Source organism: Carex rostrata, chromosome 11, assembly GCF_964058835.1.
Source record: "Carex rostrata chromosome 11, lpCarRost1.2, whole genome shotgun sequence".
Taxonomy (NCBI): domain Eukaryota; kingdom Viridiplantae; phylum Streptophyta; class Magnoliopsida; order Poales; family Cyperaceae; genus Carex; species Carex rostrata.
In genome coordinates, this window is record NC_135928.1 from 2,730,742 (window position 1) to 2,747,141 (window position 16,400).

General features: G+C 31.5%; 2 protein-coding genes across 4 annotated transcripts; one reads left to right on the top strand and one right to left on the bottom strand.

Annotated features, from left to right (window-relative positions):
- Positions 1-4,918: 4,918 nt before the first annotated feature.
- Positions 4,919-7,679, top strand: LOC144561748 (universal stress protein PHOS32-like). Its single transcript, XM_078310837.1, has 3 exons — positions 4,919-5,686; positions 6,812-6,855; positions 7,374-7,679. Exons 1-2 carry the CDS (start codon positions 5,089-5,091, stop codon positions 6,817-6,819), a joined length of 606 nt encoding a protein of 201 aa, XP_078166963.1. The 5' UTR covers positions 4,919-5,088; the 3' UTR covers positions 6,820-6,855; positions 7,374-7,679.
- A 681-nt stretch (positions 7,680-8,360) lies between these two features.
- On the bottom strand, positions 8,361-11,864 carry BBX29 (B-box type zinc finger family protein). Of its 3 annotated transcripts, XM_078311653.1 has the most exons (4): positions 11,057-11,864; positions 10,710-10,858; positions 10,590-10,679; positions 8,361-8,627 (listed from the first exon to the last, which is right to left on the bottom strand). In XM_078311653.1, exons 1-4 carry the CDS (start codon positions 11,558-11,560, stop codon positions 8,612-8,614), a joined length of 759 nt encoding a protein of 252 aa, XP_078167779.1. In that variant the 5' UTR covers positions 11,561-11,864; the 3' UTR covers positions 8,361-8,611. The 3 variants fall into 3 exon arrangements, with proteins under 3 accessions (XP_078167779.1, XP_078167777.1, XP_078167778.1); XM_078311651.1 differs by having other exon boundaries at positions 10,590-10,858; XM_078311652.1 differs by having other exon boundaries at positions 8,394-8,437; positions 10,590-10,858.
- Between the last annotated feature and the right edge of the window lie 4,536 nt (positions 11,865-16,400).

The window sequence follows — 16,400 nt, forward strand, 5'->3', positions numbered from 1 at the left end:
AAATGATACCCACTTTTTTAATGCTCATCCTGGAAGCGTGGTACCAATTATTTGATTCTTTTTTGTCTTTGTCATAACTCATAATTTATACACTTGGAAGAAGGGTAATTTGGTACCAATACCAAAGGTCCGACTGTTGATTTGGAAGCTGCTGCACAGGGCGGTACCGTTGGGAAAGATAATACATGACTGAATTGAGAAAGGGGATCCTATATGTGCCATGTGTGGACTTGAAGATCGAGGAGGATGTGTCACATTTGTCTTTTGCTTGTCCTTTTACCAGAAGTTGCTGGTTTGCTGGTACGGTATCGATGCGCTCTGAGCAATTGCCACAGGATATATATACATGAAGCTCTATAACTATTAGGGGACCTGTTAGGGGAGGAGCAGTGGAACTTGATGGCAACCTTTTATATGTTTGACCAACTTCAGTAGAAGTTCTCGCTCTTGTCCAAAATGCATTAATTAATCTTGACAATCAATCAAGCAGAGAAAAGGCATCCAAGGTGGCTTAATATCTTCATCCAACCGTTTAAATATTTTCAACCGTTCAGATTTTGAAGATAAGAAAAAAGCAGTGTATTTCATATTCAAATATGAACTTTTAAAAAATATTTGAACAGTTGGAACGAAAAAAAAAAAAAACATGTTCCTCCTTTTATAGAAAAATGTCGCTGATTTGGTTCCTTTGTTATGATCCAAAATGCAGTAAACCTTGATAATCAAACAGATAAAGGTATCCTAAGTGGATGTGTTAGGAGCCCAAGTCCAAGTTGTTTCTGAGCCCAAGTCTGACTTGATAGGATAACATAGATGCCTTCACTCGAGCTGTTAGGCAACAACAATTTAAAAAATAAGTCCAAGAGTTTAGTTATTTTGTAATCACATATCTGTATTGAAAGAAATCTAAAATATACATTCTAATAATTTTTAACACTAATTTATTTAACTTCTAATTTTGTTAACATATGGATTAATTATATGATCAAGTGTATGAATTTATTTCTGTCTTAGTGAATGAACAAATTGCTTTTTGGGTATAGTATAAGTTAATCACAATATATATATATGTATATATATATATATATATATATATATATATATATATATATATAGGGTCTGTCTAAATTGCTGCTAGCAGCATTTCGGCAGAGGTGCTGCCGGGGCTATATTTAGCCGTGTGATGTCCAAACAACAAATCCAAACCGTTAGATGTTTAATCTATATTATAATCTACTTGGAGACCAAATTTTACATTTTTTGGAATTTTTTTACTATATATTAAGCTGGTTTGAAAACCGCTGATTTCAGTAAATTTCTGCAGCATTGAAATCAGCGGTTTTCAAACCAGCTTAATATATAGTAAAAAAATTCCAAAAAATGTAAAATTCGGTCTCCAAGTAGATTATAATATAGATTAAACATCTAACGGTTTAGATTTGTCGTTTGAACATTAAAAAATAGAAAAAACAGTGGCAGCACCGCCGGTAGAAATGCTGCCGGCAGCAAATTAGCCACAGCCTATATATATATATATATATATATATATATATATATATATATATATATATATTTAGCAAAAGATAAAAGCAACAGATTAATTATCAATTTTTAATATTAATATAATTTAGACAAGTAGGATTTACATAAATATATGTAAGTCTCAATTTTTCCTCTGTTTTAAATTACCCATCAACTCTTTAATATATCTCGTATGTCCTTTTAACTTTTAAAAAATAATAAAACATTTTCTAATCCTTTAATATTTATTCATCAAATATTTACAAAATTTTAATGTTTCCCCATTAACATTTTAAATTCTTTAATATTTTTTACTCATTAGCTCTTCAAATTATTTTGTATATACTTCAACTCTTTAAATCCTTTCATATTTACACTTCAAATTTAATAACATATCAATTCGGTTAAAATACATCAACTTAATTATATCGTAATGATTTAAAAATGAATCGACATAATTATTCTTCTTTCCCAAAATTTTTATTTTTTAAGTTTAATTTTCTCAAAAGAAAAATAATCTATGTCCTCACCTTATTGTTACTTTATTAAAAAAAAAAACTATTTTCATGAAGAAACAAAAAAAATAGAGAATATTCATTTTGTTTGAAGGGAAGAAGACAATTATGTTTATTCATTTGTAAATCACTAAAAACATAAATATTGTGTGTTGTGTAGAATAATTTTTTTTGTTGGGAAAAAAATACCAAACTAACATTTAATATATAAACATTTAGGCCGTGTTCGGCAGTCAAATTCCTACAGGAAATTTGATGGGTACGGGCAAAGTAAAATTAAAATTCCCAACAGCTGTTCGGCAGGCTTGTTATTTCCCAAAATTAACCCATAGGTTATTTCCCACGGTTCCCATTTCAGTTCATTTTTCTGGGAAAAAAACAATCATGTTAGACTCAATTTTTTTGTTCCCACTCTTCTCTCTCCTCACGTGAATTGCTTCTGATTCATGCCATCTTTCCACGTGGCCTATATTCCACGTGAATTCAACTCATTCTCTCTCTTCCTGACTCTCCATCACGCGTTATAGGGTTCACATGTATATAAAGAGCTGTTGATTTTTCACATTACCAATTGTGGGACTAAGATGAAAGTATGATCCGGATTGCTTTTTTTTTTCTTCTTAATTTAGACGTGCTTGCTATGTTTCTCATATTTTACATATTTATTTGTCAACTAATTTTTGTAATTACATATTTTTAAATGTTTGGTTGTTTATAAATATTTATTTTTTAAAATGTTTTTAATAGTTTATTTTTTTGTAAATGTTTTTAATTACATATTTTAAATGTTTGTTTGTTTTCTAATTTTTGTAATTATATATTTTAAATGCTTGTTTGTTTGTTTGTTTGTTTGTTTATAAATGTTTATTTTTTGCACATGTTTTTATTTAATCAATTTTATTTAATTTCATTAATATAATTTTAAAAAAATTATGTTTATCAAATGTTACAATTTACAACCCATTAAAATATTAAATTTACAATATATTATTGGTCTAAATAAATAGATGGTGGCACGACACTTTTTTTTCATTGTAATTTTATATTTAATTATTTTTTTATATTAAGCTAATTTTAACTTAATTGGTTAAAATCAATACAGAACACAACGCTCTACTATTCAAAAACAATAATTAACTAAACTAAACTAAAACAATTAAATAAATATACATATTTTAAAATAAATAAAGATTTCCCACAATTAATCCCATGATACAAACGAACACTCATTTTCTCATATTCCCATAATTAATCCCGTGCATTCTGTACCCGTGGGTTCCCACTTTTTCAAAAGTGAATTCCCATTCCCATTCCTATTCCCATTCCGTAATCCCGTGACATCCGAACACGCCCTTAGGGCGTGTTCGGATGTCATGGGATTACGGAATGGGAATGGGAATTCACTTTTGAAAAAGTGGGAACCCACGGGTATGAAATGCATGGAATTAATTATGGGAATGTGAGAAAATGAGTGTTCGTTTGTATCATGGGATTAATTGTGGGAAATCTTTATTTATTTTGAAATATGTATATTTATTTAATTGTTTTAGTTTAGTTTAGTTATAAATAATTTTTATTTAATTATTGTTTTCGAATAGTATAGCGTTCTGTTGTGTATTGATTTTAATCAATTAAGTTAAGTTAGCTTAATATAAAAAGTAATTAAATATAAAATTATAATGAAAAAAAACTGTCATGTCACCATCTATTTATTTAGACCAATAATATATTATAAATTTAATATTTATTTAGACCAATAATATATTATAAATTTAATATTTATTTAGATCAATAATATATTATAAATTTAATATTTTAATGGATTGTAAATTGTAACATTTGGTAAACATAATTTTTTTAAAATTTATATTAATGAAATTAAATAAAATTGATTAAATAATAATATTAAAAAGATGAACCATTTCTAATAAAAAATATTATTAGAATGGTACAAATAAAATAAGAAAATATTTATAAATAAATTAAAAAATAAGAAAACAACAATTAAAAACATTTACAAAAGATAAACTTTTATTTGTAGTAGTCACACATCTATTTTAAATTTCTCATTTAATATGAAAATCATGTTGATATTAGCCGGATTTTTTAAAATTTTAGTATAATTTATGAAAAAAGTAGTAGTAGTCGGGATCTCAATATTTTATTTAGTCCCACAACTAATAATATATATAACAATAGATGGTTACATGATACCTCTTTGGATGACAGACAATAGATGCTTGAAATGATAATTAATTAAATTAAATAGAAGGCCACGTGGTTGGCATAGGCAGCTGCAACCTTTCAAAATATTAAAAAAAAACAAAGAATGACCCACCACGTGAGAAGAAGAGAGGAGAGAGAGAGAATGGGAAAACAAAAATTAACTCAGACTGCGGGTTTTGATTTTGAGAAATTTGCACTGAGTTGGGATTCGTTGTAGGAATTATTTTGGGAAATATTACAAAAAATTTGAGCATCCGAACAGCTTGCAGAAATTAAATTGGGAATCACCTCAAATTCCATCCATTCCCAGCGGGAATGCGTCTGCCGAACACGCCCTAAACACATCAACTTATTAATAATGATTTTACAGGGTGATCCGTGCAAAAGACCCGTAATATGAAATATAATCGACGACTTTCTGGATAGATATCTTGGATGCTCTCCAACTGTAGGCACACATCTGGTCCGTACTTCTCATCTTTAACAGTCCGATACGATTCATCCACAAAATCTGACGCGGGTCATGTTGGCCAGAGACCTCCGGTAGTCCGGTCAAATTGAACAGAAAACGTTCGATCAATTTTGGACCTTTTGAGAGGATTGAAGTTGAGAAACCGAGTGTATACTGATTTCCGTTTTATTTTATTTTTGGGTTTATCCTAATCCGAAATTCCTTCAATCCTATTTCATTCCATTTCTAGTACATTCCATAGCATTTTCCAATTCAACAAGCAATCTTACCTCCTCTTTCTTCAACCCTGCTCTCAATCTTTCTCAGTCTCTATCGTCTTTGTTCGATCTCGTACTACAAACACTAATTCCTCCAATGGATCCTAACCCCTCTGCCACCTCTACCGCAAACCGTCGGATCGGAATCGCGGTTGATCTGAGCGACGAGAGCGCGTATGCACTTCGCTGGGCTGTGGATAACTACCTCCGCCCCGGCGACTCCGTGATCCTCTTACATGTGCGCCCCACCTCAGTCCTGTACGGCGCCGATTGGGGCTCCACCTCCATCTCTGACCAAGAGGGATCGTCGGAGGAAGTCCAGCTAAAACGGGAGGAGGATTTTGACGCCTTCACCGCCACAAAGGCGCAGGAGCTGGCGCAACCCCTGGTTGATGCGAATATCCCGTTCAAAATTCACGTAGTCAAGGATCACGACATGAAGGAGAGATTGTGCCTCGAGATTGAGCGCCTGGGGCCCAACGCCGTGATCATGGGGAGTAGGGGCTTTGGTGCTTCTAGAAAGAATGCAAAGGGTAGATTGGGAAGTGTGAGTGATTATTGTGTGCATCACTGTGTGTGTCCTGTTGTGGTCGTGCGTTACCCTGATGATGCTGTTACCGGTATGGCAGCTCCAGCCACGGTTTCTCAGTCTGATTCAACCCCTCCTGCTGGTGCCATGTCTGATATTAAGAAAGGTCTGGTCTTTTTGCCTTTTATTTTATCTAATCCTAAATAATGATGGAGATATTATCAACATGATCGAATGCAAGTCAAATTGAGTTTGTAATTTAGACATCGACGTTTGTGTTACCATTAGTCATCATATAAGCTGGAAACTAATTTTTTATGGCTTGATTACTCATGAGAATAGTTTTTTCCTAACAAAACAATTGGTTGATTGTGTAACAAAAGGATGAACTGTTTGGTTTCAAAATCTAACCTCTACAACTTTTAACTGGTTTTTGACATTGAAATGTGTGATAATGTATATACAGCATGGTAAGGGGTATATGACAGCAACTTTGACAAATGGCCTATTTTGACAAAAGATAACCAATTCATCAAATATGAAAATACATGTATCAATTTTGATGCAATCTGAAAATGTTTAATAGCCGTTCAAAAGTATATTAAAATTGTATTGCTCAATTTTCAAATTGTTTTGTTGATGATTAACTGGTTTTCAATTATCTGCAATTTAAATTTTAAATTTTGATCAGCATTGTTGTGATTGTCAACAAGGTTTGTTTTTATATATTCAATCACTTAGAACTGAAACAATTTTGTTAGTGTTTTTAGGAATATAATGAAATTATTGACTCTATAATGAAAGAGAGACTGAAAATTTTATGAAGCATTTCAGCGTCAGTCTAAATAGATGTTTGTTTTCCTAATTGGAACTTAAAAAGTATATTACATTTTGCTATCTATAGAAATTGAAACATAATTGGAGTTGCAGTTTTTTAAGTACCTTTTAAGGAAACAAAACAATTTGGATTGTTTCCAGTAATGTGTTGTATCCTTGATATGTATTGAAATAGTAATTAATCCTAGTGTTATTCCCCGTACATAATATTACTTCTTCTACCATAGTTCTGAATTCTGATAAGACTATTGTGGCACTCTTCCCTCTCTTCTGCCTGATTAAATATGGAAGGCCCAGATCAGATAAGAAGCCACCCCTATTATAAATTGAATGGCATTGATTAAATCAGATCAGGGAAGAAACTAGTTTGTATGATTAGTTTTTAAAATTGAATGTTTATGAATTGTTTTATGTTCTAATTGATCACTGCATTTTTATTTTGTAATCATGGCAGATGATTGACTGGAAGCTTGTTTGTTCTGCTCATCTCATTTCGTGGTACTCTACACTTTCTTTGTAACCGTAACTTGTATTTAAGTTTCAATACTATCATTGATTGCTTGCTCATCAATTTGTTGGGTTTCTATTATACACTGCAACTATCTAGCCATCTAGGCTGTCGGCACAAGATCAAACATTCCAAATTTGAATTTTGAACACCCATCCATAGATTTATTTTTGTTGGTATAATATTAGCATCGGATACCCAGGGATGATAGATGTTTGCTGCTAGAATAATACTTGCATTGGATGCCCAGGGAATAGATGTTTGATGCTATAATAGATGTTTTTATTTTTCTTTCTTTTTGGTTTGTTTGTGTGTGTGTGTGTGTGTGTGTTTCTTAAATGGGGGAGGGGGGATTCGTGATGATTTCCTTGTTCTTCTAAAGATTCAGACTTGTGTTGTAGGTTATGATGTTTTGATTTCTTTCTTTTCAGGGAAATGGATTGATATATTCCAGTAGGTCAAAACAAGAAGCTAACCTTCTCTTGTTTTTTCTGTTTTCCAACATTAGGTGAAAACAAGCTTGAGTGGCTAAGAGAAAGAAGTAGAAATCCTGGTTTCGACATGTAATTGAGCGTATTGTGAAGTGACTGAGTGCTAAATTACCGTATGTTTGATCTTTAAGTTAATGTCTTATTGTTGCATCATCTTGATTTTGTAGGTTCACTAAACCACCTTGTTGGTTTCTTGTTTTGATGTGCTTTACTACTTTTATCATGCACCGAATAAAATGCGTTTATGTAACAAATTCTTGTTATTGTATTTTATGATGGTTCTCTGAACATAAAATTAGATGAGTATAAATTTACACGGTATAGAACACAGAGGTCAATGAAACAGGTTCATTTGTGCGCTGCTAAATTCGAACGGTATAGAACACACAGGTCAAAGCATTTCAATTTTGAATAACATTCGTTCAATATGAGTAAAATCACTTTCAACATCTTTTTAAATGATTTTTGAATTTGATTAATTTTTTGAATGATAAATGATTTGTTTAATTTTTTTTTATTTGTTAAATTTATGATTTTTTTGTGTCTGTTTTTGAAAATATTAGAGTTCAGAGTCTTCCTTAATCGTCTCTCTCTTTGCGGAATAGGTCAGTTTCTCTTATTTTCTTATTGTCTTTTGCCTGCTCTAATTTCTCCTCTTCATTTTCATTTTTATTTTTTGCCTACCCTGAACCAATTACAGAATACGCTCTGATGGCTCTCACATTTGTTGAATTTTCTCCCTCTTCCCGCATATTTTTTTCCACAAAATTACAAATCCATCATTGGTCTTCTACTCATTTATAAATTTAGAGGCGCTTAGAGCATCCGCGTCGTATTTTATTTTTAATTACTAAATATACATTGGCTCTTTCATTTTCGCTTTCAGCGATGTAAGCACTTTATTAATTAGAGGCGGAAATAGTCCTCGCAAAAATTGAATATTTAGAATAATTTCTCTATTTTGTAAAATCTAGGGACGCTTATCATTGAGACATGACCCGCATGGTATAATACATCTGATAATATTTGGTTGGCTAACGCGGAGCAGGTGCAAATCATTAATCAGCAGCAGCATTACTGTCTACAAAATTGCAAGAAAATCATTTGTTCCAACATAATTAATTAGGTTGGTCCCAGGTAATTCGACCAGAATCAGATGTGAATCCACCCAAATTAAATCAAATCAAAAGCCTCTTGTACAAATGTACACATCTTTGCATGTCTCATAGCTCAGTTATCCTCTTGATTTTCTCTCTCAGCAAGGAATGAACCTACAGGACAGAAATTTTCAATGTTAATCAAAGCGATTTTCATTTTTTACTAAAATTAACAATAAAAAAGAGAGATGACTTCATGATGACAACCTTGACAACTTTGACAATATTTTTTTTTTAAAGATTATATAAAATTGAAAGTAAATTTATAGGTACATTATTTGGTATATGGATATTGTAATAACCAATTTTTATACAATTTAAGTATTGTTTGAAGCTGTGAAGAAACGTTAATTTTAGTCAGTTCAAATTTTTAAGTCCCTTGATGTATGGTAAAACATAACATCAAATCTCATCATTTTTATAGACATCATATTAGATAATACAAATCATGCCTATAATGCCAAAAAATTTATTAATATCCAAAATTAATAATTAATTTTAAAAACTATCCCCCTTGAGTTGGAATTCCAAATCTGCCCAAACCGGTTATTTTTTCCTGATTTCTAGCTAACTTCCCGAAAATAAAATTCCCGATTTGAAGCCAGTAAAAGAATAACCGGATTCTAACACCGGTGATAAAATTGCCGGTTTTTAAGGCTTTTTTTTACAAAACAGAAAATGTTATTATTTTTTGTGTTGAAATATTAGAAATATTTAATATATTTCTTTGAAAATAGATGAAATACTATATAATTATTAGAAAGACTGGGACAAATAACCCAGATCAACATTTTTCAGGTCGGATTTTTCACAGCAATAAGAAAAATTAAAATATTTTTTCTGTGTTATTGGAAAAAAAAATATTTTGAATCTGAGTTATTGATCCCGATTCAAAAGTCACTTCTAGATAAATACAGAAAATATTATGATTCTTCTATTTTTGAAAAAAAAAACTTTTAAGTTATTTAATATCCAATTTGTAAAGACTTTTTTTATTTTTAAAAAAATAGAAGATTCACAATATTTTTTGTATTTACCTAGAAGTGATTTTTGAACCGGGATCAATAACTCAGAATCCAAGTATTTTTATTTTTTTCCTATAACACAAAAATATATTAATTTTTCTTATAGCCGTGAAAAATTCAACCTGAAAAATATTGATCCAAGTTATTTATCGCAGTCTTTCTAATAAATCAAGTTATATAGTATTTCATCCATTTTCAAAGAAATATATTAAATATTTCTAATATTTCAATATGAAAAATAAATAAATTATAGCATTTTCTGATTTGTAAAAAAAAAACCTTAAAAACCGGCAATTTTATCACCGGTTATTTTTTACTGGTTTTGACCGGCTAAAAACCGGGAACTTTATTTTCAGAAAGTTAGCTAGAAATCGGAAAAAAAAATACCAGTTTGGGCAAGTTTCGAATTCTAGTGCAAAGGTGGTAGTTTTTGAAATTAATTATTAATTTTGGTATTAATAAAAATTTCGGCCTATAATGTTGCATTTCAAAGAAACTTTTCCTTCTAAAAATTGTCATTATTGTCAAAATAAAGAATTCTCAAGTGATCCCACTTAAAAAAATATATATATCATATTTTCCTTTGATAGAATGAAATTATTTCCAATTTTCAATCATCCAGTCATGGTTAGGTTAACCATATGTTAATCATGTTTATTAAGGGCGTGTTCGGCCGAATCACTATTCACATGGGAAAAAAAAAATTCAGTTCCCACAGGAACAGTGATTTTCAGTTCAATTCCCGTGCCCGTGCCCATTCCCATTTGTCAGCCGAACACGCCCTAAACAAAGCTAACTTTTTCCCAAGAAGCAACAAAGCAAAATATTCTTATACGTACCCGCGTATCTGCTTTTATTCCAAATTATACGATTTAATACCGTTCATTTTTAAATCGATTCGCTGACGTTATCTAAAAATCATTTTTGTACTGAGTCAACAAGTTAATCCAATGCATTCGTTTTAGATTTAATTAGTCATTAGTCATACCATCCGGACACAACATTTAAAAGGAAATTATAAAGAAAAACAAAAAAAAGTAGGTGAGCTCACTTAGGAGGCGAAATAGACCGCCGGGCAGAAGAACACAACATGGACTGTTCACCAGCAACAGCAGTTGGCAAAAATGTCGGTTTTTGTCGACTTCCAGCAGCAGACACGGATGTGTGTGACAATGCAGTTGATCTCTTCCTTTCCCTTCTCAATCTAAAATGCCTTCTGGTTTTTGATACCCCCTTGTCGAGTACCCCTCCTACAATTCTATTGATTCTGTCACATTCCATCTGCTGTATCGGCATTGATGTCGCCTCGGCCTCATCATCCTGAAACAGAAAGTTGCAATACCAGTACCAGTTAGTCACATTTCCCAATTGGTGTTCATTTTGTTTCTTGAGATCCCATTACTTTAATTGTGTTTCTTGTTTTAATAAGTACTGATCTTTTCTAATCCACACACATAGCAACTATTCCTGCCAATAAAATCTGTATTTATTCAAAACAAAATTAAAGTAGTAATTGACCTTTTCTGAGGATGATGACTGCTCATTCGGGTCATTTCGTACCCGCTTCTGTGTCGACCCATCATTACTTGATGAACTTGCTACCGGTGGATCAATTGTGGCAGCAACCGGCATCCCCCGTGGAACCACCTGATTATCACCCTCTTCTTCTCCCTCTTCTTCTTCTTTGTTTTCATGTTCAATCTCCTCATCCTCCTCTTCATCTTCCAATGATTGACTCTCTCCTTCGAAAAGACCACCATGATTATCACCACCAAAGCAACAATGCGAGCAGAGAGAAATGGTAGGGGTGAGTCGGGACCCGGAAGCTTTCCACGTAGTAGGATTCCGGCACGAGCGACAGAGCAAGGCACGTGTGTGCCGTGCCACCAAGAAGTTAGCGCCATGCACACTTGCATCACAGTCCCAGCACAGCATCGCATCGTCAGACTTGCAATACATCCGTGCCTCGCCTTCGCACAACGCACATTTGCGGCTACCTTCTCGCACTTTACCGTCTCCCATTGATCGTTCCCTTAATCGACTATCTCTATCTCTATCTTTGTTTGGTTAGATTAGAGTAGGTATAATTTATAACTGATTATATAACACCAGTACGTGGTTATAAATTTATTGAAGAAACAATAAATTGAGAGATGGCGATCGGAGGAAAGAAACCGTTGGCGTAGTCTAAAACCTCCTATGTGAAACCAGGGAATTAATCAAGGCACGGTTTTGAACATATGAATAAATGGCTGTGTTTCTCTCTCGCTTTCTTTTCGTTCTCTCTCAGTCTTAATTATCTCTCTCTTTTCCTTTCCTTAATTTTCATGGTTAGCTATTTGTTCTCGCCTTGAAATCTTTGTAGCCTAAATTACTTGCTACTTGCATTGAGGGTCCCATTGCCGCCTTTTCTTGTCATTCCAACTTCTACTGGATTAGCAAAATAATATTAAAGAAATAAAAATACAGAAATTAATGAAGACAAGATAAGAGGGCTGATAAAGACCACCGAAGAAAGTAAAAGATGGTGAAGATATGTAGACAACTGATGCTATTTCTAATATATATATGGGAAGGGTTCAAATGTCTCTATTTTTTGTATTTTTATTATGCTTTTATTCTTAAAATGTTAATAAATTAAAATTATAATTATAAATCGTTAGATGTGATCTATGTTATTTTCTCTATGTGTTTATAAAAAAATATCACATTTCAATTTTGTTTTCATGTGAATCAATCATTTGAAAAATCAACATGTATAAATTATCCAGATAAGTATGTTTTTACAAGCTCTTGATGACAACTAAAATAAAATTGAAATGTCATAATTTTTTACACATGCATAATGAAGACGCAAAAAATTCTGAGTTTGACCTTTAAGTTTGACCTAAAATAAAATTAAAAGCTCTTGATAGATCATATTCAACAGTTTTAGTTTGACCTTTAAGTTTTAAATTTTGAGTTATTAAAGTTCTTAAAAATGGAGATACAATGAAGATGCAAAAAATGGAGGTATTTGAACTGTCCTCTATGTGCATAGATGGAATCTTATTTATTTCTAGTGAGTTATCGAATTGGTAGATAATTCAAGAGATTTGCTAATTAAAATTAAGAAAGTGTTTGCTTCATGCTCGTCAGGATACTGATATAAATATTCACGTGTCATTAATAATTTGAGCATATAAATTTAATGCTCTGAAAATGATGAATCTTTTATAAAATGAAATTTGTACAAGTTTCTTTCATTAAAAAATCATATTGGTTAACCCCTTTTAGTTATCAAAATTCGTGAGCACGGTACATTGAGAGATCATAAAAGAAAGAATAATAGAAATGAATAGAAAAAATAAAAGGATTGATGGGAATAGGTTGCCCCAAAAAAAACAAGGTTCAAAGATTTTTATGCCACGAGAAAAATTTGGAGATGGAAAATTCGGGTAGATAAAATATTTCTCTTTAATTAATAAAATAGCCAACCAATAAAGCAACCCCAATTGGCACCGCTGCGTTCTTTTATTGACAAATAAAATTACAAAAGCATTTCTTAAAAAAATATATATCACAAAAGCAAACATCGAACAGTCTGCATAGATGGAAAAATATATCTTTATAAAAGATAAATAATAAATTAATGTTCAAGGTCAGAAAGATTTGCGGTAAGGAATGATGTATCCTCGTGGCACGACATGAACCACGATTTTAAACATTTCCTTGATTCTCTAATGCTGACGTGGATGGACCATGTGAAGTAAACAACATGGCGTATTACTAAGGGTGCCAACTGGAATCAGAATATTTTCTTAAATGTATTAGAACTTAAAATAATTAAATTTAATAAAGCATTATCTTAGGTCAATATCAGTAGCAGGGCAGCAGGCACATTAAAATCAAATGATTAATATACTACTAGATTTGGGCTATTGTGCTTAAAATAAATAACATATTTACTTCACACTCGTATTTTTATAATTTCAAAATTTAAATAGTTCATGAAAATTATTCAACCTGATTTCCAGTTGACTCATATAAAAATCCAACTCGCTTGCTCTCTCCACTCTTTATTTATTTTTGTGTGGAGCACGCTCTAAAGATTCTTTTGAATTTTTGAATGAATTCTTCTAATAAACGAAATAATTATAAAAGCGGGCTGGCTGCCAAATAAAGAAATAAAAAAGCGGTGGAGATAAATTGTTTGAATTAATACAGAATTGAATTGCACTAGAAATAAATACATTTTCCTCTGAATCTATTCTCTTCAATATTCAATTATTTACCTTCACACAGAGTCACATAGCAAACTAGTTATGAACTCGGAAAAATATTGTTCTTAAATGCTATACGCTCGATGTGCTCATGTAGGCTGCTAATGATTAAGATTCGGCTCAAACTTGGCTCAGCTCAATGAGAGAAGCAAAATAATTCGGCTCTAATTCAGCTCACTTTTAATAGAAAAAAGCTCGGCTCATGTAAGTACTCGGCTCGACTCGGCTCATGAGCCCGCGAGCCGGCTCATATTACATGTTGAAAAAATGATCATTTAACTATTTTAAAGAAATGATCGAAATAGAATAGAGATATTCCTGTGACTTTAAATTACATGTTGAAAAACTTAAATTATTTTTTAAAAAAATGATCTAAAGAAATTTGAAAAAACAATCATTTCTTTAAAATAATTTCAAAATGCCAACTTATATTACATGTTGAGAAACATTAAAATTTGAAAAAGGAAAAATTCGAAATCTGAAAAATTTGAAAAATTTTGAAATTTCAAATTTTTTCAGATTTCTAATTTTTCAGATTTCAAATTTTTCGGATTAAAAAATTTTTCAGATTTCAAAATTTTTCAGATTTCAAATTTTTCAGAAATTTAAAATTTTTCCAAATTTAAAATTTTTTTCAGATTTGAATTTTTTCAGATTTCAAATTTTTTTCAGATTTCAAAATTTTCAGATTTCAAAATTTTTCAGATTTCAAATTTATTCAGATTTCAAATTATTCAGATTTCAAATTTTTTTCAGATTTCGAATTTTTCCTTTTTTCAAAATTTTCAGATTTCAAAATTTTTCATATTTCAAAATTTTCATATGTCAAATTTTTTCATATTTCAGATTTTTTTTCTGATTTAAAATCTTTTCAGATTTCAAATTTTTCAAATTTCAAAATTTTCGGATTTCAAATTTCAAAGTTTTCAACATGTAATATAAGCCGGCATTTTGAAATTATTTAAAAAAATGATATTTTTTTCAAATTTCTTTAGATCATTTCTTTAAAAAATAATCAAAAATTTTCAACATGTAATTTAAAGTCACAAGAATATCTCTATCCCACTTCAATTATTTCTTTAAAATAATTAAATGATCATTTTTTTAACATGTAATATGAGCCGGCTCACGAGCTGAGCTTTTTTCTTTCAAAAGTAAGCCAAGTTGAGTTAGGGCATTTTTTAGTTTTGAGTCCGATTCGTTATGAAATATTGAGCCACTCAACTCATTGATTCGCGAGCTGGCTCGACTCATTAGCAGCCCAGCTCATGTGCATATCTAAAGCATTCTTCGAGTATAATGCACCGATATGAACAGCTGGTACAATCGGTACCGGAATTTATTCCCGGAATCCAATTAGCGGAACATTGCAAATTACTAGCTAGACAAACAACTTGACGTGAGAACAGGCTCACAAGTGGTCCTCAATCAAATCCTCATCTTATCTTTTTTAATAAAGCAAACAGAACTAAAATGTTGTATCTGATTTATTGCGTAGTCTGTCGGCATCTGAGGTACCACACCGCCCCACCACAAGTTCCAGTCCCTGCCCCAAGCAACCAATCGCCTATCCGGTTTCTAGCACCAACGCAGAGGAACAAATATTTTTAGACTTTAGCATCCTGTTTGGATGAAGAGTAGAGGAACGAAGGAGAGATGAAAAATAGAAGGGAATGATATGAAATAGAAAGGAAGATTAATATATTTAATTTCTTTGTGTTTAGATGATTATGAGAAAAAATAAATTTAATTTTTTTTTCTGTTTTATTTTTTGTTTGATTGATTAATATTTAGAAGGTTAATGAAAAATTTGGTGATTGTTGTAGGATTGTGATAAAAAAAACTTATATGAGAATTATATACGTAAGATATAGGGTTAGACATTTATGTTATATTTTCTAAAATAGTTACAATAAAATTTATTTTCATTCGCTACACCTCAAATTGGAAGGAAAATCAATTTTATTGATTACAATGATACAAGATTAAATATTTCATCTCCTGTACCCTTCACCTCTAACATAATTTTATCAACCAAATACGATTCGATGGGAAATTTTCTTTTCTTTCCATTCCCTCCCTTCCTCTACTCTCCATCCAAACAAGGTATAAGATAAGCGCTCTAAATATATAAGTGACACGTTGCGTACATGCTGTATTGTGGCATGATAAATACGTTATGATTGGACACGTGATGTGACAAAAATATTTTCATATGACATATAATCACACAGGGGCGGAACTAGAAAATTTGAATAGGGATGACTGATCTATAAAATATAATATATCAAAAAAACAAAAATAATATGATTAGTTGGAATTGAACTCATGACTTTACACACACCAACTTGAACTCAAACCACTAGACAATTAAGACTCCTAAATGATCTTCCGTGGATCGTAGTGGGAGATTTTAATATGCTACGAGCACTAGAAGAGACAACAGGTGGACAGAGGAATGCGGGCATCATGCTACAATTTAATAATTTTATTGCAGATGAGTGTCTTATAGACGTGCCTCTACAAGGGAGAAAATTCACCTGGACAAGCGGACGATCGATACCAACTTTTTCGAGATTGGATAGGGCCCTCATATCGGG

Bases quoted from the DNA above. Each gene is read 5' to 3' on its own strand.
- BBX29 (XM_078311651.1), bottom strand. From the start codon at position 11,560: ATGGGAGACGGTAAAGTGCGAGAAGGTAGCCGCAAATGTGCGTTGTGC. The intron at 10,859-11,056 runs GTCAATTACTAC...TTTCTGTTTCAG, and splicing joins AGTCATCATCCTCAGAAAAG to GATGATGAGGCCGAGGCGAC.
- LOC144561748 (XM_078310837.1), top strand. From the start codon at position 5,089: ATGGATCCTAACCCCTCTGCCACCTCTACCGCAAACCGTCGGATCGGA.